Source organism: Anthonomus grandis, chromosome 12 (assembly GCF_022605725.1).
Source record: "Anthonomus grandis grandis chromosome 12, icAntGran1.3, whole genome shotgun sequence".
Lineage (NCBI taxonomy): Eukaryota > Metazoa > Arthropoda > Insecta > Coleoptera > Curculionidae > Anthonomus > Anthonomus grandis.
Genome location: NC_065557.1, coordinates 21247456 through 21274438, shown reverse-complemented (window position 1 = coordinate 21274438; position 26983 = coordinate 21247456). Strand labels below are relative to the sequence as shown.

Below are 26983 nucleotides of genomic sequence, written 5' to 3'. Positions count from 1 at the left end.
TTCTATTGGCCTACTCTGTAGAATATAAGTCAAATGATCAACTGACAATGTAGACTTAGAAATTTTTCTTATTACATACTAAAATAATTGGGGAGCCTAATTGGGGATAATGTGGGTTCTCTGGTAGGCTGTATTTGCCAGCTGGATTCCGGAGATCACAGAGTTAGCGGCCAATCGATCGAAATATGGTGGAAAATACAGCAAAGATATCAGGCGCAGGTATTCGCAGTACTTCAGTCACAGACCAAGCCTGGCACCTTTAGATTAGATCGTTGAAAATAACCAATGCGATAAGAGTTCACTAATTTATAACATTTTGTATTTACACGTAACAGTTTTTAAATTAAAGCATTTGAAACATTATTCAAATTATATATTTACATTTTTAACTATTTGATAAGTTTTTCTTTGATATTCTCTATAGTGTATTTCTCTTGGTCATTCTAAAAATCAAATAACGATAGTGCACGTTTCATCAATATATGAAATAACAAAAAAGGTAGAATTTTATTTACGTTCTATAATGCTATAAGAAGAGAAATACTTCCTTTTAACTAAAAATGCATAATTTTGCTTTACCTATATATTTTATTTAAGCTTTGGGCTGGGAGGATTTAATGAACTCTAAACAAATTGAAATTCAATTAAGTTATGTATATGCATAACTTAAATGGATAGAGTAAATATAATTGTTATAATTTGATAAATTGTTTACTGATTTATAGTTATTAAATAATGTAAAAAATCACAAATTATTAGAAATATAAATTAATGTATGTATTATAAGAACGATAAAAATCATAGGCTCGATTAATAGAACAGATACAATAGTATAAAGATGCTTTGCTAAAAGTCGTGGGTTTTTTATTGTTAAAAAAATATTTCTCATATTTTTTACACCATATATATTAAAGACAAAAGGGTTTTGTTTGATAGTTTGTTTGATATTATACAGGGTGTTTCAGAACTATGGGATCAAACTTCTGGGGGTTGTTCAGTGCCACAGAAGAATCCATTTGAGTTTAGGAACTCATGTCCGGAAATGCGTCACTACGCCACTACGGCCTTAAGACGCGTTAAAATTTATAAAAAACATTAATTACTTAAATAGGATCTGCTGAATTTATTTTTACCTTTTGTACATGATACCATAACAACAGTTGTTTAAAATCAACGCTTATCAATGTCAATTCTCAATGTCATGTTTAAAAATTTTATAGCTTACAATTTTTAAACATTTATTGCTAATGGAAAACTTTACCAATCAAGAATTGGTGGATATGCATTTGGCATACGGAGCAACAAACTGCAATGCACGAGCAGCATCGCGGTTGTATCATGAACATTATCCCGAACGACAGCATCCTGGATACATAAAGTTTATTGCGGTTCATCGGCGGCTCGCTGAGACAGGCATTTTTAAGACCAAAATGCATGATACTGGTGTTGCTCGAACCGTAAGAACGGTCGAATTTGAAGAAGAGGTGCTCCAGCGAGTTGCCGATGAACCATCAAATAGCACACGTGACGTCGCTAAGAATTTGAATACGAGTAACGCTTTTGTCTGGCGGGTACTACACGAGCAACAAGTCCATCCTTACCACTTCCAGAAAGTTCAAGGTATGACTGCAGCCGATTATCATCCTAGAGTTTAATTTTGCGATGGCTTCTGGATCACATCATTGCACAACCAAATTTTTTACGATATGTTTTGTGGACCGATGAAGCCTCTTTCACAAGAGACGGTATTTTTAGTAGTCGGAATAGCCATGTTTGGGACGAAGAAAATCCTTATGCAATTTTTCCAAGAAAACATCAGAATCGTTGGTCTGTCAACGTATGGGCAGGCATTGTAGATGATTATTTAATTGGGCCATACCTTCTACCGGAACGGTTAACAGGACCTATTTATCTGCGTTTCTTGGAGGAAGTTCTCCCAGAACTCCTTGAAAATGTTCCACTAAACGTTAGACAGCAAATGTGGTTTCAGCATGATGGAGCGCCGGCTCACTTTGCTGTACAAGTACGCGAGTATTTGGCTCAGCGGTTTGGGCACCATTGGATTGCCAGAGGTGGAGCAGTTTCTTGGCCTCCTAGGTCACCCGATTTAACGTCGCTCGATTTTTTCTTGTCGGAACATGTAAAGTCTTTAGTCTACGAAACTCCAGTAGAATCAGAGCTAGACTTAAATGGACGAATAACAGCAGCATTTGAAATCATTCAAAACGAGGATCAAATTTTTAGTGTAGTCCGCCGAAATCATGTGCGGCGTGTAAATCGGTGTATTGAGGTTGGAGGAAGACATTTTGAACAATTGTTGTAATGGTATCATATACAAAATGTAAAAATAAATGCATCAGATCCTATTTAGGTAATTAATATTTTTTCTAAATTTAAACGCGTCTTAGGGCCGTAGTGGCTTAGTGACACATTTCCGGACATGGGTTTTTATACTCAAATGGATTCTACTGTTGCACTGAACAACCCCTAGAAGTTTGATCCCATAGTTCTGAAATACCCTGTACAGATGAGTCGAGAGGAACGCACTAACCTCCAGGTATTGTACACTAAACTGGTATTGTACACTTAAAAAAAAATAAAAAATTGATATGTTCTTATCCGATTCTCATTTTTGTTTAATTATAGGTTAATAGTTTTAAATAGTTTACCGCTTCTTATCACAAATGCTGTAGGCATCAATTGTTTGGTCCGTTTTGTTGTTCTGACATGTGTTAGTGTCAGTGTTTGACGGATTTATATTCGATTTATACGATTAAAGTTATATCAAAAGCTACACATTTATTCAAATTTAGAATATGCAAATATGTTTTTTTAAGGCTTTTATAATGGGAATAATAGAGCTGCTATTCAGGAAGACCGTCAAAAATTTCTACACCAGAAAAATCCAGACAAAAACCAATTTATTAGAGTTTTTAAGAAACGGCGAGACCGGAACTCTGCCTAGTACCAACATAACATCTGAACGAGTCATTCGACAAGGTTTAGAACAAGTAGTAATATTTTGAGTTTGGTAGGAAATGATGCAACGATCAGCTCATGAAAGAATTTTTACTTAATTAGTCATTCCACAGAAAAAAATAACCAACAGACTCCACGAGCAAGGCCTATATGCATACCATGTACAGCGTATACAGCACCTACAACCGGAGGATTATGTTGAATAAATAATAATCGTCCTGTTGTATCGTGCATACTTTTCACCGATGGCATCAATAATACTCACAACTCTCATGTGTGATCAGACGAAAATCCACATGCAACAGTTGTAACTAATTTTCAGCACAAGTTTTCGGTAAACGTATGGTGTGGTAGGGTCGAGAGTTATCTAATTGGCCCATAAATTTTAGAAAATCGTCTCACGCAAAAATGCGATTGAAAATGAGTTAAAAGCATTAGGAGAGGAATTTTCTCTAAACATCAAAATGCAGTTTTGTTATCAGCACGATGGAACTTCCGCACATTTCGCTTGTCAGGTCAAGCAATATTTGGACGAAGTTTCCAGGACTATATTGGTCGCGGTGGTCTTGTTAGTTGGCCTCCAAGATCTACAGACCTTACACCACTGGACTATTGTTTGTGGGGCTGGTTTAAAAATGAAATGTACAAACTGAAGCCGACATTCGGAAGGCCCTAATTTGACGCATTAGAATTAAAGAGAAGGGCTCTCCGCAGACAAAGTAGAATGTGTAATCTCTAAACACTTTCTACTAATGGCGGAATTTTTGAAAATTTGTTAAAATAGCGCTATAATTAAAACCATGTTAATATAGAAAATTTTGTTTGTTTGTAGTTACACTATATTTTAAAAATAAATGAGAATCGCATAAGAACATATGAGTTTTTCAAATTATTTTAACCTGTACAATACTCACCTGGAGTTTGATGGGTTCCTATACCAACTCGCCTTGTACACACAATTGATGATAGTTGGTTGATGCGACACACGTTTTGGCATAAAAAATATAATTTCTTCAAAGTCACTAATATCTTTATTAAAAATAGTATGTTTTGTAGCAACACTGCTTTTTTCCATCACAAGCTTAGGTACCCTTTTAATGAAAATTGATTATCCAAAACTGACTATTCATAAACAACTCTGTCGTAGATTAATCTCCTTGCTTTATACCAACCTGTATATAAGGGCAAGTCGGGTGTATGGAATTCCGAAGTAAATAATATGAAATCCCATATTTTGTTTGTAACTAACCTGAGTCCTGAAATACTTTAAATGTAAAACTTCTGTAGTTCATGCTTAGGTATCATGTTCAAGTAAAAAAAACAGTATTCATATTTTTAGACGTTTTTCAATTTTTAATCTATGTGTAAGACTGTCTTGAACTGCCATTTTTGTATTCATACTAATTATATTTGTTATTGTGGGCAAGCAATATTTATTTCCTGGTGGTCCCTTTTGGTTTATCATGACTTTATATTAACACCAATATTAACACCGCCCAGTATCCGCATTTTTATGATTTTCGGTCATTATAGGTCATCTAGCATTAACCAGTACATACTAAGGTCTATTAGATCTTATTTTGTTTACCATGTATATAACATGGTAACATAAAAATAAATTAAAATTAACATAAATATAAATTTAACCAAAGTCGATCAAATAATTATTTTATAAGTTATGTTGTGTAAAATTGCATTTTAATTAATATCTTTCTAACTAAAATATTTTTACACTAATCACATTTAAAGTATTGATATACAATAAAAATTAGAGAAATAAAACATTTATGTATATACTTGAATGTTACGTGTAAATACAAAATATTCTTTGTTTCTTAGATCATATTTTAAAAAATTGTTATTTTTTACTTTTAATTGGTATGAAGCTCTAATTAACTAGTTTGGCGCATTAACAAAAAGTAATATTTAAGCTTAGAGACCAAAAAAAAAATATATTCGTAGGTCTTCAGGAATTAATTTACAAGTTTAAAAAGTTTGAAAGGGAAACCTATGCAAAAGTTTCTTTACTCGAGCTTAAATATTTAAGGCACTCTTTTAAAACCCGCTTTAATTAATGACTAAAAATAAAAAGCGGCATGTTTTCATCATATAGCGCCGTAATTTAGACCGCTAATTGGACTTTCTGATAATAATTGACAAAAATGTTGCTCTGATGCCAAGGTATCTAACGTAAAAGCAATATTTTTGGAGTATTTTTTTACCTTAGAATTTTGATCACATTATGGCATGTAATGCTAGGCTAGCTGCCGAAAATATATATGCTGTTCATTTTGTATGCTTAATTCACTTTTTTATGATATTATTCCTACGAGACAAAGCTTTTGTATAAAGTATATTACAAAGTATTCAAGCATACAAAATGTAGTATGCCAGTATTTTGATTCGCCAAATAAGATTTTCGCCTAAGATTTCCCTAGTAGGTATTACCTTAAGAAATAGGTTTGAACTACTATTTTAGAATAATGATTTATTATTTGCCTTTTAGATTCCATAGTTAGTAGGTAGCAATTAGAAGCATCTTATTGCCTGCACAGCCTTACTGAGCCACGCACGGGTCGAAATTTTAATAAATTAATAAACAATAAGAAATGTTGAATTTTATTTTAAATTTGGGTTATTTAAAAATCTGATGATATTATTTTTTTGTATTATTTAAGGTTTTACACCTTTATCATATTTTCTAACGTTGAGATTATTTTATTAAATTGTATTATTAAATCCAGATTTTATACTGAACTTAATATATTTATTTTAAAATTACCTATACTTATTTCTTTTATATTTGCAGTCAAGTAAATGTCATTGATTGCCAATATTTTGTGCTAAAAACAATAGCAATTAAGAATTGTTTTAATTATTATTTTACAATTAAAGTTTCAAAATCGTCCGCAAACTTATCTCCTTTTAATATTTTCGGAAATTTAAATAACCCATAATATTTTATATACCCTAAAGAGAAGGTTTAGTATGCGTTACTAGAAAACCATTTTTAACATCTATCTTCAGTAATTTTGAATGCAGGATCGCCAATTGGTTATTAATTGCATTGATGAAGCAGAAATTATTACTTACCTATTAAGCCTATATTTATCACATCATGTATGTTTAAAGTAATGCATTCCTCAAGTTGCAAAATATAAAAATTTTAGAAAACCTGTGACATTTGTTAGGCGGAGTTTTTTCGAGTCTGTATTAAATATTTGGCCAAATTTCGCATGAGTGTACAACTATTAAGACTTTAAAATCGATGAATTTTGATATTTCACTTATTGAATACAATTTTCCTATTTTGTAAGTGTTGGTTAACTAAAATTAAAGGGCATATTTTGAGTTCCTCGCTTATTGTGAGATGTTAGATTTCATACTAATTAAACGATATTAATCAGAGTAGAATTATTTAAGGTTTCCATAAGTAGTGTATATTTAAACTTTTTTTGTTTTTTTTATTAAATTTATTTAATGTTTTAAAGAGAATGGTCTACCAGCTGAATTAAGAATAAGTAAGTCGTTCTTGTAAAAAGTTCGTAGTCTTTTTATTTTTAGATAATGGCCTTGTTTCTTGTAGTAATCGCACACAACTTTGAAGTGTAGACGGAAACTTCTTGTAATAATTATTGAATCGCAGAAATATTAAAAAATAAATTTTATTTGTTTTATAATATACTTTCATATTTTTTATATTTAACTTAATATAAAGGGTGGCGCATCGACAACAAAATAGAGGCATTTACCGGAAGTTCAGTTTTTTTTTGGGAAAACGTTTAGACTCGTTTATTTTGATTTCCAGGGAGGATACAAGTTTGGTGAAAAATCACTTCCTGAGCGGGAGTAATATCACCCCTAAAATCTTAAATGGAAAGGGGGGTCGAGTGATGCCTTATTTTAAAGATCTTTTAGTTATAATGAAATTCATTTACTTTAATTCAGTACTTTTAAAGATTTATTGATTTAACGCTTAAATAAAACTAATACATCATCATTAGTGGAGATCAATACATTTGGCAGGAAAGCAGTTTAAAGATTAAGAATGAGCTGACCCGTCAGGCAAGAAAAATGTCCAAAATGACCACCTTGATTCTCCCTGCAGTAATAAAAATTTTGCTCAAAACGCTGCCGCACATTTTGCAATATTTGAGGAGTAATTTGACGACACTCATTCACAATTCTTTTTCGCAAATCTTCTAATGATGTTGGCTGACTGGCATAGATTTTGCTTTATAAGTAACCCTACAAGAAGAAATCTAAAAGCGATAAATCTGGCGACCTTAGGGGCCATTCAATGTGTAATGTAATGGGACATCATCCTGTTGGAACAGCAACCTATTCGCAATATACCGTCGACCATTGTGATTTTCAATTATGGCAGTTAATACAGGATTTATGACATCTTCCAGTAATTTCAAATACATTTCACCGACCAAACTTCCATGTAAGAAAAAAGGACCAACTAAATAATCGACAAAAATACTAGCCCAAACATTTAATTTTGTGGCTCCTGTATGTGTACCTCATGATAAATTCTAAAATAACGGACCACTATTATGCAGGTATGACGACTACGCCATTTAAGAAAAAGGAATATTCGTCGGAATAGCAAGTGTTAAATAAAAAATGTTCATACTCGCTTATGATTCGTTTAATCACATGTTCACAAAATTGTAAATAGAAAATGATTATATGCATTTATAAACGTTTACTCATATCTTCACAAAATTGTAATCGCCGATCAAAATCCTCTTCATTAAGTTCATACGTATGAAAACTATGGGCGTTTAGAATTTCTGGAATACTACGTCGACTAACATCACACAGTATCCAATCTGCGGGTACTTAACGTAGGATGTAGGTAAACTTGCCCTAAAACCCCCACTTCTATTGCTTCGTCCCTTATGGGATTTTAAATGTTGCGTTTTTTATTAGCGACTGATCCAGTTTCCTGAAATTTAGCTTTTAGAACAGATTTTCGATGCACGTTACTATTCTCATGTCGCTCATTAAATATTTGAGCTGTTCTATTAGCGCAAATCAATAAATTTTCTACACTACTGAATTGAAGTACATGTATACATCGACAGGGTTGAGCGTTTTTCCAAACTGCCAGTAGATGCCTCTGTTTCACCCTGTATGTAATTAAGCATCTCACAGTTTAGAGAGATATCAGTGAATAAAAATTAATAATTTATCTATTTATTTTAACTTTGTCTAACTCTTTTTAGAGGTAGAGAAAGATGTGCAATTAAAAACACCAATATATACATTTGTTGAAATTGCAAATCAAAGCATCGATTGCAAGCATTGAGATTCATTTACTCATACTATAATTCGTGCAAATATAGCAGTGAAAATTTTTGTAATAATAAAACTCAGTCATTCAAGAGAATTAATAAATCTTATCTAGCTTATGAAAAAAACATGAATCAGCATGAAGTCTTAATGTATGTATAGGTAAGAAAACTCTCAGCCAGTCATAATTATATTTCTTATAAGTGAAGTCTAACCTGTTCGCTGCAGTTTTCAGAAATCTATTCACGAATTACTTTGATGATCAAATAGCTGAGGAGTATTCAGTAATACCGAGTTATTTGCACAGTCCAGTGGTCGTAGGGTAAGATATTCACAGACATACTTGCTGAGACTCTACAAATAAAGTCTACGATTCTTGAGGCCTTTGAGACTATCTTCTGAATATGGCTAGTAACAGATATTTCTAAAATAAAAGCCTATTTAATAGGCGTCTTTTATGCTTTCCCGTTGAAGAGATATATCTAATAGGCAAACTTTTTCCTCTAAGACGCCTTACCTTAATTTTTGAATTCCAAATTACTTGATCCTTTATTTTTTTTAGATGGTGCTTTTTTATAAAAGTTGACCATCGCTATAGTTCTACTACCATAGTGTTGCCAATATAATAATAAAAATTTTGAGTTCCGTTTAAAGAGTACAAGAACTGAAAATGACGATTATTGTATATTTTTTATCCACTTTTTAGTTACAATAAATATAATTATATGTTTACTTTTGGCAAATATGAAAAATAATTTTATATTGTAAGATAAATTACTCATAGACAAATCAATTTGGCACTATTACTTATTTTTATTTATTGCTGTAGTGTAAACAAAATTTAGATTTATGATTTACAGTGTTTTACTGTTTCACTAGGTCTGGAGAGTAGAGTGGGAAAAATATTCCATTCGAATTTTTTCAAATATTTTTTTTTGAAGCAATTCTTGTTTTGACAATTTTCAGGGTATTTTCCGATGATGGAATTTTTAAGTCTATTCAGCACTTAGCGATATCGATCGCCATTAATGCTGGTAATTGGTTCAGAAAGATCTACCAATAAAACACACAATTTTTCGCAAAAAACTATGCCATAACCATCCCAGTAAAGCAGAAAATTTTTAAGGGTAAAAAATTTTTTAGTTAAAGAGTTAGAGCTTAGAGTTAACTAATCCTGCTCAACCATACATAATTTTTTAAATTTTGGATGATTTGGTTAAGAGAAGATAATTTAATAAATATAATATAATAGAAATTACTTACGTCCAAACGAGTCTTTTAGTAGAATCCTATATTAAAATACAATTATTTTAAACTACTTAATAATTATGAACTGTTACTAAAATAATTTAAATCAACCATAGAAAAAGAGGTTCTTTGTAATCGGAGCTATTTTTTGGACTATAAATGACGTATTTTTAAAGTTTTATGTTAAATTTTATATTTGAGAATATTGAAAAATAAGTTTTTTATATTAGTACATTATTTTCTATTAAATATACATTTATTGCAAAGGTTTTTAAAGAAAATAGTGGCCTTTGTACCTTAGCTTTGTTACCTATTATAAAACGTAATATTTTTGAGTCCCCATGACGTAGTAAAACTCAGTGGAGAGATTTTAAAAAAAAGTCAAGATTTTAAAAACGTTCATCAAAAATGCTTATAAGTTAGGCATACTTGATTTTTGTTTATTTAATCAGTAAAATTTAGTAGATACATGCCTGCACTTAATTCTACAATTTTCAGCAAATGTTTATTTTGGTGTTTCATCTGCATTAAATATGTGAATTTTAATTAGTAGGAAAAATATATAATTTGACCAGTTTAACTGATATTATTATTATTTTAAAAATACAGTGTAGATCTGATTTTTATCATTTACTTTAAGTCTCAACGCATTAATTCGTTGATTTTCTAACCGTAATCGAATTTTAAAATTCCTACTCTAGGAGAAAATGGTAGACCTCCCCTTTTTAAAAAAGGCAAAAATCTTAGGTTTATTTGTAATTAAATTCAATACATATTTAAACAAATATTAAAGATATTACGTTAATTAAAAAAAAAACACAGATTTAAGCAACATTTACGGAGAAAACACGCTATTAACAAATACCCGTTGCAATAGTTATTATAGTAAGTGCGTCGTAAGATTTATAGTAGTAGAACTAAATTTCATCTGGGTACTAAAATTCTGGGTATTAATGTGATAATTATCAAATTATCCCTACGAATTTTAGTTTTTTCCAACACTAACATTTAAATTGATGCTTCAGTATTCGGAGTTTTTTTATGCTAACCAAGGTTTTTGCGTATTAACATTTGAACCGTATGGTACCTAAATGTGTCCGACGAAACTTATGAAGACTTTATTTTAACTTTCATTCTCTCTTTCATAAAAACAAAACATTTCCCATGCATCAAAAAAAGTTGTAGGAGTAAATCAACAATTTATAATAATATTAAAATTTAATTCTATTCAAATGTGTCAGTCTCTAGTTAATGTATAAAATAAGATTATACGATTTTTTTTAATGAATGTGTTTAAATTTCATTTGAAGCGTGTCGTATTATAAAAAATGTAAACCCTACATACCATATAGTTCAGTTTTAATCACAACAAACCATGATTTGCAATAAGAAAATGTACTGTAAACCTTAAGATCCTATAACTCTGTTAAATTTATTATTCGTAAGTTGATTTAGTCGGTTAACACTAGTCATAACTAATTAACTTGTGGCTGCATATACTTTAGGGATCACAGAGTCAAGCTTAGCTAACACATTGACCTATAAGGCTCCTCAATTATTAGTCCTTATTAGTTACTGAAAATTCTTAAGTCAGTAATGACATCCCTGTCCATCCATCCCTTTGACTCCATTTCCTACACCCCAACGCTTACACTGTTGTCTTCTTAAATGATGTTTGTCATCAAACTTTTTTTTTCGTTTTTCACGAGAGTAGATTACTTTTTGCATTAGTTTTTGTAGGCATTTTTATGTGACTAACTGTGTTGTTTAAAGAGCATCATTCATCAAACCAAAAATCTTGATGCACGGAACAGCTTGATTAAAAGTAATGTTTAAAAAACTGTGTTTTGAAAGCACCATTATTGCACTAAAATTAAATTGTAAAATAGAGTCAATCTTAACTATTATTAGAGATATAAAACAGTATTTAAAATCAATTATTATCATTTAAAATAGGTGGGTTACATTTATTTTTATTTATCATGACGTGTGTTTACCAGTTTTATTCTTGACAGTTGTCAAGTAACAATCGACGAGTTTATGCTTTTACTTTTCCTTACTTATATCTTTTTATTATTAACATTTTTCTTTGTTTCATAATTTGACCAATTTCATAGTCGGATAAATTAATTACATTCCAGATGAATTATAGACTCTTTCATTAGTTATATGGATTAAGTATGCAGGTTTATATTATTGTTTTATATCTTTAATATTTTAATTTGTATATCTGACTCCTTTTGAACTAATTTAAATTAGGAATTTACTGAGACAATTTACTCAACATAAGAACACCAATGTGGCGATAGATTGCAGGGTATAAAATCAATTTTAAAAAAACGATGCATAAAACAAATATTAACAAGATGTCTTGCCTTACTAATATTTTTTTGGTGTAAGATTTTCTATAAATGGCATCGCATAAGAATGATAAACAGTGATTCAGGTTAAAATACATACATTTTTAGTCCGTGACTCCCTAATTCTCTGTTATCATTGCTACAAAAAAATGTAAGAGTTATATATCTTAAAACAGCATATCGAGGTCAATGAGACATTATGGATTTTTTTATGGATGCCATGATCACTTACTACACTTTTAAATTGGTTCTAAACTCTATATCTATTAAATATTATGATACCAGATATTAGATTGATTAGTTTATTATAATTTTCTAAACTCCAATGAAAAATATTAAAATTGATTCATGTTCAAAATAAATTTTTAACATATGCAAAATCTTATGCATTGAATCAAAGAAATTGTTCTAATATTAATCATCTTAATAAGCGGAATAATATAAACTAGAATGTAGTAAAATTTTTGGAACTACGTAAGAAAAAGTGATGAACTAAAAATAAAAAAAGAATTATATTAAGAATAAGAGGAAGTAGCATTTTTTTTTAAAGAAACTGCAGTTTTTTCTCCGAGTACCATTCACACCAGGATTTTGTTAATATGCAACTTATTTTTTAAACCTAGATTTCGCTCGGTCTTGTTTTAAATATCTCCATAATGGTCGTTCTTATCTTGTGCATTCATATGAGTTCTTTAATGTTAAATTTAATTTATTTGATAATTTTTAATCCGATGCAAACCTAGCCATAAACTATTTCTCAAATACACAGGTACACGCATGCGTTGTTTGTGCATTGTGCAGTCTAATATATTAAATAAAAGTATTCAAGGCTGTAAGGGTTTTGAACAATATTAAATTTAAATATTATTATCTAATTTTTTCAAAACAAATTTAAATTAAAAAAATTACAAATGAAAGTGTAAAGTTTACTAACTTATGCAAAAAGTAATCAAAAAATGCCTTTTCTCTCCGAAGCATTAAAGAATTATGCAAATGTTTATTTGTCTGGCTATAGGCGATATTCGCCAGTTGTATCCCAGAGATCATTGACTTAATCGGGACTAGACCGAAATATGGCGGCACATTGAAGAATGAACGTGGCCGAAGGTGAGAAATTTTAGATTTTTTTTGCATTTGGACCAGTTTCATATATTTATAATACGGTCCTTAGAACTATCTTAACCGTATTCAATATAATATTATCATAGAATATAATTATGTGGATAATTCTTTGAATAGCATTTAGGCAATGATTCGCTCTACAATTTGATTTTTTTTGTTCAGTAGGCTTGAAAAGGCAAATAGAAAATAAAACAATTACTTTAATTCAAAATATAAACTTATTGATACATTTATTTTTGTGATATGATATAATACAACTGGTAACTTTGCAAATCATTGCCTACTCGCAGCAAAATGTAAAACAGAAAACGTTTTTTTACTCAAACTTTCTGTTTTATATATTAACTTAGTACTTGTTAATCGATGTGTGCTCATGTCGTAGAATCAAAAGCTCAGTGGCTATTCTCTTCCTGCACGCTTGTTGTCGTCCTCATTTGTTATTGTTATTTATTTTGTTTATTGTGTTAGATGTGTCTCAAATATGTATTTGTTTTTCATAGTGTCGAAGTTGACGGGGATCCTGGCTGCAGCCGATTGACATCTTATTCAAATTAAAGTCAATAAACAGGGTGTTTGATCAAGGACTGATTTTAACAAAAAAAACTACGTAGCAAGGTTAATTATAAAAGTAAGAACCAAAAGGCGTAAGTATTATGTGGCGAATGGCACTCATCTTCCACAAAAACTTAATCAGAAAGATAGACCATTTTAATATTCTCATGATTTCTGCATACTACTTTTCTATTTTACCCAACGAAATACTAGTGACACTTTTAAAAGAAATATCTGGCTTAATTTTGGTATTGCTTAAATACTGTAGTATTTAATGCAGTAGTTTAATGTGTAATAAAAATTTAATTAATGATTTAAAATTAATTAATAATGAATAAGGATGTTATAGTCTACAACTACTTGATGTAGAAAAAATGATTGACCAATATTACTCTTGGGGAAGAGTATAGATAATGCTACGAATATCAAAAGAAAACAATCATAATTGCTTGAAATTTGGATTTGCTTATGTTGGTTTTTTTTGTCTTTGTGAACTTAAACTCTTCCATTGAATGGGTTGCTTTTTCATTAACAAATAATCTTATCTGTACAGCTCGGAATTAGTGACAACGTTACTTAGGTTATCAGTGCATAAGCCCATTTTGATTGGGAGTTTCGGGACCATTTTTGCGCAAACCTTATATGTGTTAAATGAGTCATGCAAAATCCCAAACACATTATTTATTGAATATGGTTATTTCGGCATGCCTTCAGATGCTCAAGCGATGATGAGCATGGATTGATTTAGCAATTTTTTCGTCTGTTTTGACGTTGGAAGGTGGCTTGGATGCCGATCGTCTTCGGTCGTTTTATGAGCTTTATAAAAAAAAATATATCTTCCTGCAAAACTTAATCTTCTTCTTTACAAAAACTTACTTTACTTACTAAAAACTGCAAGGTAAACATTCACTTCACTATTTCTTTTAATATCTGCGTCATTTTTCTCTAGTTTAACAAGAAACTAGAGGTTAATCAGTTGCTCCACCTGACCACTTATAACTTTTTTGAAGTGCGTATACCAATTCAATCGACCGTAACATCCCGCTGGCTTGTCCAACATACTCAGGGTGAGAAAAAGAATATCATACATAGTCAGCTTCAAAAGGCTCGGTTCTCGATTCGATTATTTAATTGCCACACCTCGCATATTAGTTGTTTTTTCCAAAGTGGCACTCGTCCGCCATTTTCACGGTAAAAAAAAAGTTCTTACATTTTCAGGTCAAAAAGTAGTTACGTTTGTTCATTAAATTGGGTCAAAAATTTAGGTAAAAAAAATAAAGTTGGAAAAAATATTGAAACATCGAAGCTTTGATATAATTATAATCTAAAAGGAACAAAAAAAAATGTTTGAACAAAAATATTTAAAAAAAAATAGCAATGTTCTTTACAAACAACAATACGAAGAATTCATAACTAACGTACAATATTTTATATTAGTTTTTTTAGGTCCAACTATTTTCAAAAACCCAATTATTTTAGACTGCCCTAGAAGCTATTTTATGTACATACATTCTGGTACATAATATGTAAGAAAAACAAATCTCAGTAGTGACTAGCCTAGCCCCATAAACTTAAAATTGGCGCTATTTTCCAGTCATCACCCAATGACTTAGTAAACTCATAAACGACCTTAATCAAACACCTTGTAAATTATAGTTTTTAAATAAATCAATATTTAAATTTTATTTTAGAATACAGGTAAAGTAGATAATATTTTAACTTAAAATACTTAAGTATTTGATTGGTTCGGATATTGGCCAGCATCCCATCTTTTCGACACTGGTAAGTGTTTTTACTTAATATACCCTGACCTTAAATTAGCATATAATTTTAAAAAAAATTAAATGAATTCATTATTACCCAATATTTATAGATCTACATTGCTGGCCCAAAAGGACCACAAAACATAGGATTAATGTGCGGATATTGTATATTACTTTTAAATAGATAGACGTGTAGTATTTATAGACCCATAGTACTTTTGCTTAACAAACTTAACAATTTTATTCGTTTCTTTTTTTTTGCAACTATATCACCACTACTGCAACTATACTGCAGATCTTAATTAACTATATGGCAAGGATCAAAACAAAGTTTTTTATAAATTACGCCCTATATTTTGGTCAAATTCATGCACCTATTACATTTATATAATTTCAACAAAAGTATATAATCTTTTAATTTAAAATTGCATTTAAAGTGCTATTAAAAAATAGATTTTGTACTCTCGACTCATTTTGTAGATTTTCTGATAAACCAATAATTTTTTATGTATATATGTTTGTCTGATTTATTCTATAATGTGAGTAATATAAAATTTGGATAACACATTGATAATTTCAATTTTAGTTGATCATCCCTTTTACGAGTTCTAAGTAACTGTAACTATTTATTTTTACTATGATCGGCTATTAAGTAAATGAAAAATATTGTAGAAAAAGATGAAGTACACAAATCATTAAATAAATTTAAGAATTAACGGACAAATTGAAAATGTCACTTTTTTCTCAAAAAATCAGCTAAATAAATATATATGTTTTAATACAATATATTAAATGATAAAAGTAATATAATTCTAGAAATAATAGTTTTGATTATAAAATAAAGTTTTTTAAAGGCCTAAAATGTATATTGGACAAATATTTTTTTTAATTAGCACAATTTAAACAGCTTGTCTAGATAAGATGATTTAAGTAGGAATATATGTAACTCTTAGAGTTAAAATTGGCACTATTTAGCAAAATGATAGTAAAAACAGATGTCTTTTAATTAAAAATAATATAATTTACATATAATTAGAAATATACTACTCAGATTTCCAGAATTTGAGAAATTTGTGATGACGGCTTTCCAAAATAATTAAACTATAATTTTTTTAACATTAACAAGTAACAATTTTAATTTTTGTTTTCATCCCATATTTCATAAACGCTAATTTACATAAAATTAAAACTATGAATTAAAAAGTAGATACATAAATTAGCTTTTAAAAAACTGAAATAGACAAATGTGAAGGCTATTTCTTTCTTAACTGTCCAAATAATATATGCAGAGATTTTGAGTTAGACATGTTTGTATATTTTGCAAGTTTTTTTGAAGCAGCACCCTATATATGTCTATTAAACTTTTGCCGCACAAAAAGTTTTGTCATAAAATTTTGTTTAATTAGTCTATTTTGTCTTAAATATATCAATTTACAAAAAAATACATTTTTCTATCTTTTTAAATATTGCAAACAATCTATATAATACTTCACTAAAGAACAGTACAATTCTATTTTTAATTAATATACAATATGCACATTACTGCTCATATCAACTACTATGTTTTAACATTAAATAAGTAAATATTGTGAATTGCATGAACATGACATGATGTGCGTGATCAAGAAATTATTGTGTTAAGAATAGACATTGACATTAATTATTTTGAGAATAAAAAATGTGCGTGGCCAGGCTGTGGTTAGGTTCCCACTATTAGTTGTAAATATTACATTTTTTAACTCAGATAGATCTTATTCTATTTTATTTTACAGATTTGTATACTATTGAGCACAGTAAATGTTCAAAACGGTTTGAATTTTTGGCTAGTTGCATGCGGTTTATGATTGAATAAACTTTTTAACAATACTAATTATATATTTGTCTAGATTTTTTAATTAAACTTAGATAATGTGCTTAATTAGAAAATTATTAACTACATTCATTATCAATACAGGGTTATCCAAATTAAGTGTCCACCATTGGTAATTAAGTTATTAGTGAAAATACAAAATTGTTTAAATTAGCAAACTAGTAGCATTTTTAACGCTGATAAAAATGAGAACAAAAAAAAACAATTGAGAATAGTATTTTTTAGTTTTTTAGTAAAATATTTTTTTTTATTGGAAACCCCTCTATGTTATATTTTTTTGCTGTTAAAACATCAAATTTTAATCAAAAAAGTTTATAATGACTTTTCCGCTAGAGCCAAATTAAAGTCAAAATAACGATAAATATTTTTAACTATTTGCAGTATTAAAATATTAAGACGGCTATGAAAACATTTATTAAGATAAGCGATGACAAATTGCTAAAACATCCTCGCAACCAGAAGGCTTTGGAAAACAATGATAAAATCAAATAATGTCAAACATTAGTGTGTTTGTCGAAAACTCGTTTATTGTGTCAGTTATTAATTTTAAGAGAAATGATTTTCTCTCATGAAGAAAAGTGTGATATGTTAGAATGTTATTTAGTGTGCAGAAAATCCTCTTTCAGAGCAAGAGAATAAATACTACACTGAATTATATTCCGCTCGCATTCAACCGTATGAACGATATTTTCTGAGACTGATCGAAAATTTATAGAAACAAAAAGGTTTTTGCTAAAACAAGGACAAAAAAAGAATTCATAATAAGCGAGGTCACGGAAATTGTAGTTATTGGATATTTCGAAGCTTATCGTGAGAATTCAATACTGTTCAAAGGATTTTAAAAAAGTAAAAATTTATTTCTCATAAGTACGAACCATTTCAATCGCTTTTGGCAGGGAATCCAGAAAGAAGGCTTGTTTTTTGCCATTGGTATCTTAACTTCTGCCGCCAAAATGTAAAATAACCTTCGTTACATTTTATGGACACATGAATAAAATTGGGAGAAAATCTTTTGTTAATACATCCAAGAGGTCCGTTTCAGTTTCAACGTTGGTGCAGTATAATTGATTCAAAAATTGTTGGCTCGCTCTTTTACGAGGGCACCTAAACTGGTAAAACATATGTGGAAATTATGACGGAAATTTCGGGAAAATCATTTTGCTTGCCCACAACTACAGAGGTACTTATCATTTTCTAAGTACTACTTTTAATGATCAGAGGATAGGAATATATGGCCCCATCCAGTGGCCTCTTAGATTGCCAGATCTAACCCCACTTGATTACTTCTTGTGGAGTTACTTAAAGATCCAAATTTACAAGCGAAGATACGATAACGTCGACGGTTTAAAGACTGCAGTTAGGAAAAGGATAACTCAAATAGATGGTAGGACCATACTTAAGACAGTTTGAGCAGTTGAAAAACATGCCTAATAATTTATTGAAGAACAAAGTGATGTCTTCGAGCATCTTCTTTAAAAAAAATTGTAATTTTATAATAAGATTATAAGTTGATGTTAAAAATAAAGTTTGTCAATACAATTTAATTGTTTTCGTTTGGGTGTCATAACTTCATTAATTTTTAACCTTGGAGAAAAGTCATTATAAACTTTTTTGTTTAAGATTTGATGTTTTAAATGTGAAAAAATTTAATATACAGAGGTTTCCATTTAAAAAATTTTGATTTCACTGAAAAACACGATTTTCAATTGTTTTTTTTTCTTTGTCATTTTTACCAGCGTTAAAAATGCTACTAGTTTGTTAGTTTAAACAACTTTTTTCACTAATAACAAAGTTACCAATGGTGGACACTTAATTTGGTTAATCCTGTGATTCTAATATATTTTTCATGTAGGCACATTGTTGTTTGCGGACACATTACTTATGAGTCCGTATCTCATTTCCTAAAGGATTTTCTTCATGAAGACCGGGAAGATGTTGACGTGGAGGTTGTCTTTCTGCACAGGTATGTATTTTTACACCTTCAATTTTTTGAATTTAAATGTGTTTACAAAATGACCTTAATAGCAAGCAGCTAATCTTATGTCCAAATTACTATATAAAAAGTTAATATTCATTTTAAAACTCTGGGGCATTAAAAATAATGCGAGGTTAGCTAGAAAAAAGAGAAGTTGCTTAATAAATAATCTCAAAATTTCAGTTAAGTTACTAAACTATTAAAAAAGTTTTTTAGATATTTCATAGAGTCACTAATATATTTAAAGTTTTATCGATCTCTGTCTGAAGGGCGTCCTCATCTGTGATGGGTATAATCCTGGCTATATAATATAATCTCGAGTAAGAGAGTATAATCTCGACTAGAGGGTTTTACTTAATGTGAATAGATTTTGCGGTATTTAGCATAATTACCGCATAATTAGCGATTGATGTGATTTAAAAGCTATGGTTTTAATAGCTACCAAATAACTCAACGCTTTAGAGATCCAGAATACGAATCTGACCGACTCAAGTCAATCAAAAAAATGATAGCGGTTCTCCCATTTTCTTCTCTACTAAGTAGAGATTGACCCAAATTACAGGAAGAGAAGGCTGACGGGCGAGAGAGGGTTGGAGGGAGTGGTCTTTTTCCAGACAGAGTTTTTTTCCTGATAGATGTTCCGAACCCTTATGTTATTGTCGGTCTGAAATGGGATTGATAAATTTTAATTTTTTGTGTCCTTATTTAACATTGGCTTGCCCATTGTATTTTGCTCTTCATTGGCTGTAATAACTATACCAACGTAACGTTCCAAGATCTTTGAAACTCTCTTAAAGCAGAAGGTGTGAAATTACTGTGAGACTTTGCTCTATTCTGTTTCGTAGTTGCGTTCTGTTAACCATACATCACGTTTTTTCTTTGTTGACCTTTAGCCTTATTTTATTTGTTACTTCTTCAGCTTTGTTAAAAGGGTCTCCTACGATGTGATTATCGTCTGCGTGGACTAAGAGCAATTACGTCTAAAAGGCTGCAAGTAATTCTGTTTTTATGACTTTAATAATTTCTTTTGTATCATTGTATTATTTTATTAGAAAATAACAACCTTTTCAAATTTCATCGTATTTCCATTTAGTTTCGTTTGTTTGTCATTGTTTTGATACCGCTAATATGCTATGCGAAGTAAAAATTCCGTTTTATCTATTCCTGTATTGGAGAAAGATTATGCTTTATGAGTTTTCATGTTAGTTTTGCAATATAAATGATATGATATGTATGAAAATCTCTGACTTCCTCAATGAGGTGTTGCTCTTGTGATATTTGTCTCTTGGTTAAATCAATCTGTTTATCATGACTGTAGTATCGCAATCTAATAGTACATTCTTTGCTCTGTTGTATTAGATTTTTTGATAATTTTTTATCAATCAATTAGAATTAAGTGGTATGCTTGGATAAACCCGTTCTTTCGCCCTTTGATATAAAGGTTTTTGTTCAAAATTCTTAGATTTGGTATAGTATAGATAAGATTAAAATGTGGATTCTCGCATGTTTTTATTTATAAATATCTTTTTGTTTTAATTGGCTATTCTCGCATCTCTAATGGCTGGAAAAAGTGCATTTTTAATCGTCTGCTACTTCGTCAGTGCCATTTTCGTGATATCACTCAATTTTCTAGAAAACTTATTCTTAATACTTTTGAAAAATATCTTTTGGGAGATAGATCTAGAGTAAGAGCAAGAAGTTCTTACAATAAAAAAATCTGGAATTTATTACATTAAACTTAATGATAATAAATTTTATATTTGTCCTTAAAAGATATAGATCCATTGGAAATAACTGCCTAATTATTTATTTATGTAAGGACATTTTATTTGTAAACCATGAAAGAATTCAAAGTTTTTCTCGATAGTTTTTGGCAACGGATTTCCCAGTTATAAATTTTAAATAGCACTGTTCTATTGGGTAAAAATATACAGATGATATCCATGCGTTTCGAAGAAAGTCATTTTGAGTACCCAAAGGAACATGCTCTTAAAAATAATGACTATAAACTTTAAAGATACTTTGTATAAAATGTAATTATTTTATTTGAAAGGTAAGTGTATTTTAAAAGAATGTATTATGTAATTATACAATAATAAATAGTATTAACCCAGCTAGTAATTGATGTGGTGTTGTTAAATAAATGTCAAACTATTTTTTAAATAAAATTTTCTTAGGACCAAAATAAATTATAACAAAATAGACTTTTTAAATGAGTAAAAAAATATTTCCGATCACATCAGCAAGTTTTTTATTCAGTTTACTTATTTAACTTGACTTATCAACTTAAACTGCAAAATAAGAGCAAAACTGAACAAAAACTACGAGAATATTTAACGTTTACATTTTCATAAAATAATTTTAATAATTTGGTATAACTAAAAGGACATGAAGTATTTTATGTCGGTAAGTTAGTTTTTCATATAGGAGTCAATGAATTTAAATTTGTGAATAAAAAATGTTAACGGAAAAAAGAATTATACCTTATTCTGTTCAATAAATTATTCTTGTTTTGGCATATTCACTTTTCCTCTTATTTAGCTTTTTTCTTTTCTCAAATTTAATTAGTTTGTATTAAAATTGTTTTTATATAAAAAGTTTCAAAGTTAGAAATTACAAAATTGTTTTAAAGCAAACATATATCAATCATATTTTCCTTCTACTGCTGATTTATAGAAAAGAACCTGACTTGGAATTGGAGGGATTACTAAAACGACACTATACTACCGTGGAGTTTTTTCAGGGAACGATGATGAACGCAGTTGACCTTGAACGAGTCAAGGTATCAGCTCATCGGGGACCGACGCTTTTCATAATTATTTATATACCCGAAGTGCAAATGTATTGACTTAGATTTACATTTTCAAAGTTCATTTATTACCTTTAAATATATACTAACCTTAATATAGCTCATAAGGTCTAGGTCAATAACAATTGCTTCGCAGTATAAGTAATTTAAATTGCACATGCCTATTTTATTAAGTTTTCTGCAGATCGTATGTAGTAGCTGCATGGTAAATCTCAGAAATTCCAAGTTTAGATTACTTTTATTTTAAATAAGTCCCGAATTTTTGCCTTTGTTTATATTTTTCTTTTGATTTTTTACGAATGTATGTGTCTTTCGGGATGTATAGGAAGCCGCCCGATCTCGAGTTGGAAGGGCTGTTCAAGAGACATTTTACCACCGTAGAATTCTTCCAGGGTACCATTATGAACCCTATTGATCTGCAAAGGGTAAAGGTAAGTTTGCCGGGGAAAGTATTTTTTTATAGATAAGAATAAATATTAGACCAGAATTGAAACTTTAATATTTTTATAAATTTTCAATCAAGTCACCATTATTTCCTAAACTATTAATTGTAATTCAGAGATGGAGTTGTCAATGACTAAAATAAATATACTGAAAATATATGGGTTAACATGCTTTTGATTAATTTTCAATCTTGTTAATTCATTAAATAAAATCATTTAAGGCGCATCTCTATTTTGGAATTTGTTTATTTTTTTAATTAATTTGAGACTATCCCTTTTTCACTTTTCACGTCTTCTAGATAACGCTTTAAAGCTTAAAACGCTTTATTTCCCCGTTATACAGATTTAAATGACACCGTTGAACTTAAAAATTATTAAAAAGATTGTGATAAGAATAGAACAAAAATAAAATAACTCGTCTTATTGGGTTTAATTGGGTTGACATATAAACATATTGACTGAAAGTAGCGTCCTTAGTAAGTAGCGTAGATGGAGTTGGCAGGTTTAGGACCAAGAAATCAAAAACTAATTTATATAATTAATAAATATTTATATGAAAACATCAAAATTATAGACATAAATTGTTTTTTTTAATATTATAAAAAATAAAAATGTTCTTTTTTATAGGCAATAAAAAATAGACAAAAGTAATAAATAAATAAAATAGAATACAACATTAAAATCATAATATCCATAAAACTGACAAACATTTTTTTTCTATTGATTTGAGGAAGTTTGTTACTCCACTATCAGTTTCTCTTTAAATATTTTTCTCAGTTATTACCTAAATCTGAATAAGACAACATTAGTCTTTAAAATAAAATTAATTGTGCGCTATTTTGGCCAAAAATTGAAGATTAAAGTAAAAAAAACGGGGAAAATCTAATAAAAAAAGGAAAAAATATATTACTCCTTAAATTTGAGGAAAAACAAAAAAATACTATGCGTTTTAAATAGCCAGTAACCTCACCTATTTACGATTTCCGTTTGGCTACTCACCTTCCAAACACCCATGTATATCGTAGAAGTGATTTTATTATTGATTATAAATTAATTTTTTAAACAGAAATCAGTAGGACACTTTAATATTATGCTTTTGCTATAGATCATCGAGATAAAAGCATAAAAAATAAGACTGCCTGTTTTTACAATATTTTTTTTATTTAGTTCATTAACCCTGGAATGCTATACTTGTTTTTAGAATGTAATCTGCTACATGGGGGACATAGGTATCCGAAATAAAAGGTCCTAAAACAGATAATACATGAATATATAAATAAAACTAAAACAACCTAAAAAAATTATTAATTTTTTTTTATGATATGTTAGTGATGTGAAGTATAAAAAAAAAGTTATTGTCTACTATGTGTGATTTATGTTACGTTTGTTCAAAGTATAATTAAAAAATTAAATGAACTTACCTGAAGTGAACTTCAATTTTAATTATATTAGGCCTCGTCGAAGTAAATAAGATCAATTGTAGTACCTCTATTTCCTGAGTCAGACCACACAATTCAAAGCTAAAAATAAAAAGTTTTGACAACATCGCCTTCTGTCGGTACCCCCGCTGTCCCGTCCGTCGAGCCTCATTTCTTCAAAGCCATATTGTTGCATAAACATATGGGATTTTTTATCGGGATCTGGGTGGGCCGTTATTTACTTCGACGAGGCCTAATATAATTAAAATTGAAGTTCACTTCAGGTAAGTTCATTTAATTTTTTAATTATATTAGGCCTCGTCTCCGTAAATAAGATCAATTGTAGATGTTTAAAGCAAAAATGCAACAATATTATGCTTTTACAACTTATATATTAGGTAGAAAAAGCGAAAAACACAGAATAACTAAATAGCAATTACTATCACTAATTTAAATACCTAATTAGTGTAAGTACAAAAACAGACCAAAAAAGAACATACTTAATATATAATATTAACAAGACAAAACGTCATTTGCAAAAGTATTTTTAGAAAGTAACGGTCGTTGATAAAAGTTTGCAAAAGTACTGGACTTTTCGGTCCAGCCTGCTGACAGCCTAATAGTGTCGAGACTAACACCTTTACGGGCAGCTGCAGAAGTTGCAGCGTGCCTGGTGCTGTGTGCGGTAAACATAGAAATATCCACACCACTTTTGCTTAACATACATTTAATCCATCTACTGATAGACTGAGAACTCGCATCTTTGTGAGGCTTTTTGGGTAATATAAAAAGACTTTTGCAAGAAGTGTTTCTTAAATTTTTTGTTCGCTTAAGATAACATAAAATAGCTGTATAAACACATATTTCTAAGTCTTGTTTGAAAATGGGCAGTACTAATGTGGGTTGAAATCTGTTAGGTCCTGAGGTTTTTATTCTTTTAGGAATCTTAATTGTTATATTGTCTTTAGAAATAACTAAATTCTCTAGTTGAATACTCGCTAAAGTTTGTACCCTCTGTCCAGTTGTAAGAGCCAGTAATATGGCCACCTTTTGTGTTAAAATGTCTAATTTAATGTTTTCGTTAGAAAGAGTTTTTACATAGGTAAGAACAGTGGAAGGATCCCAGGTAACGTTGTACTTAGGTAAACTGGGTCTTAAACCGTACACTCCCTTAAAAAATCTTTTTAATCTATAATCATTAGCTAAATCTGGTGAGGCTATTTGTGATATTGCGGATCGGTAGCAATTAAGAGAGCTATAGGATGCCCCTTTGTTAAAGCGGATTGTTAAAAATTCTAAAACTAAGGGTACAGTAATATCAAAGACATCTATATTTTTATCACAACAAAATTGCCACCACAGTTTTAAACCTACGTTATATTGTTTGTTTGTCGAGTTTGATATTGAAGCTGTGCAGATCTCTAATGACATGTCCGGGACTTTTCCATTTTGTAGTGCTTGCACGATAAGACTCCGGCCACCAGGGAAAGATTTTTCCAGAGCGGGTGTGGAGTTCTATGAATGGAAAAAAGAAGGTTTTTATCTGGTTTAAAGTAGACAGGATCTTGTGCTAGTAAGGAGCGAAAACCCGGATACCACGGTTGTGAATTCCAATTTGGAACTACGACAACTCCCTCAGCTTTATCGTCAATTGTTTTTTGAAGAACACGTAGAATGACTGAAAATGGAGGAAAAGCGTAAAAGTAAAACTGGCCCCAGTCTAGAGTAAATGCATCCACTGCCCAAGATTCTGGATCTTTTCCCCAGATTACAAATTTTTTACATTTTGCATTAGTTCTCGAAGCAAATAGATCGATCTGTGGCTGCCCAAAAGAAGATGTAATAACTTGAAATTTATCTTGGTTTAATTCATATTCAGTGGCAATGTCGAGACTCCGGAATTCTTGGTCAGCAATTGTATTGTCTTTGGATTTTATGTACGAGGCGAAAATATAAATATTTCGTCTTTCGCACCACTGCCAAATTTCTTTGGTCAAAATGTTTAGTTTGGGAAACTGAATACTTCCCATCCTATTGATATATGCAATGGCCGTGGTGTTATCAATTCGACATAAAATGTTGACGTTAGATAGATGAGATGCAAAACATTTTAGACCAAAAAAACTTGACAGGAGCTCCAAATAATTAATGTGGTGAGTTTTCTCAGTTGGAGACCAAAAACCATGGGATTTTTCGCCATTACAACATACTCCCCAACCGCTGGGGGAGGCATCAGAAAAAATTTCAATTTTATAATTCATTGGCCCCAAAGAATTAAAGGCGAATGGAATGTTAGTTAACCACCAATCAAAATCATTTGACAAGTTGCTAGGAATCGACATGCGGGAATTGTAATTTCCATTACAACTTTGGAGAGCTAAAAATTTCTCACGTTCAAATGCTTTCGTGTAGAGCCAGCCATACTTAACTGCTGGACATGCAGACGTTAATATACCAATAAATTTAGCAAATTCCCAAATTTTACATTTTTCCCTCCCCCTAAATTGTTTAACGGAATTGATAATCTTTTTTCTTTTTTCCTTGGGTAATGACACTGTCATATTATTAGAATTGTATATAAACCCCAAATATTTACATTCCTTTGAGGGAATAATGCAACTTTTATTGTAATTTATAATAAAACCAAGAGATTCAAGAAGGGATATTGTCGCAGAAATATTATATTTACACTCTAGTGATGATTTTCCAAATAAGAGAAAATCATCTAAAAATAAAACTGATATCCAGCCTTTGCTCCTTAATACACCTAGAACTGGTTTCATAATTTTTGTAAACACTAAAGGAGCACAATTCAACCCAAAAGGTAGGCAATTAAATTGGTAAAGCTGTTTATTAAATTTAAACCTCAGATATTTTCGATGGCATTTTGCCACGGGAATAAGAGTATAAGCATCTTTAAGATCTAATGTGGCCATATAACAGTTTTGGCTCATAAGGCAAACAACGGTCTTATGGTCTTCAATTTTAAAATGATCACATTTTACAAATTTATTAAGACCTTTTAAGTTAATTATTAGTCTTTTAGAACCATCAGACTTAGGGGTTAGAAAAATGCTAGATAAAAATTGATTATTACACGGCTTAACCCTACTTACAGCACCCGTCTTAAGTAATTTACC

The 26983-nt window shown here is 30.1% G+C and overlaps 1 protein-coding gene across 1 annotated transcript in view; it reads left to right on the top strand.

Moving 5' to 3' along the window:
• Nucleotides 1-26983, top strand: part of LOC126742871 (calcium-activated potassium channel slowpoke) — a 205391-nt gene that overhangs the window by 95973 nt on the left and 82435 nt on the right. Inside the window, exons 9-11 of the mRNA XM_050449716.1 lie at nucleotides 12907-12998; nucleotides 19051-19161; nucleotides 22308-22413. Of these exons, the coding sequence (XP_050305673.1) occupies nucleotides 12907-12998; nucleotides 19051-19161; nucleotides 22308-22413 (309 nt within the window). The remainder of the gene's footprint in view (nucleotides 1-12906; nucleotides 12999-19050; nucleotides 19162-22307; nucleotides 22414-26983) is intronic.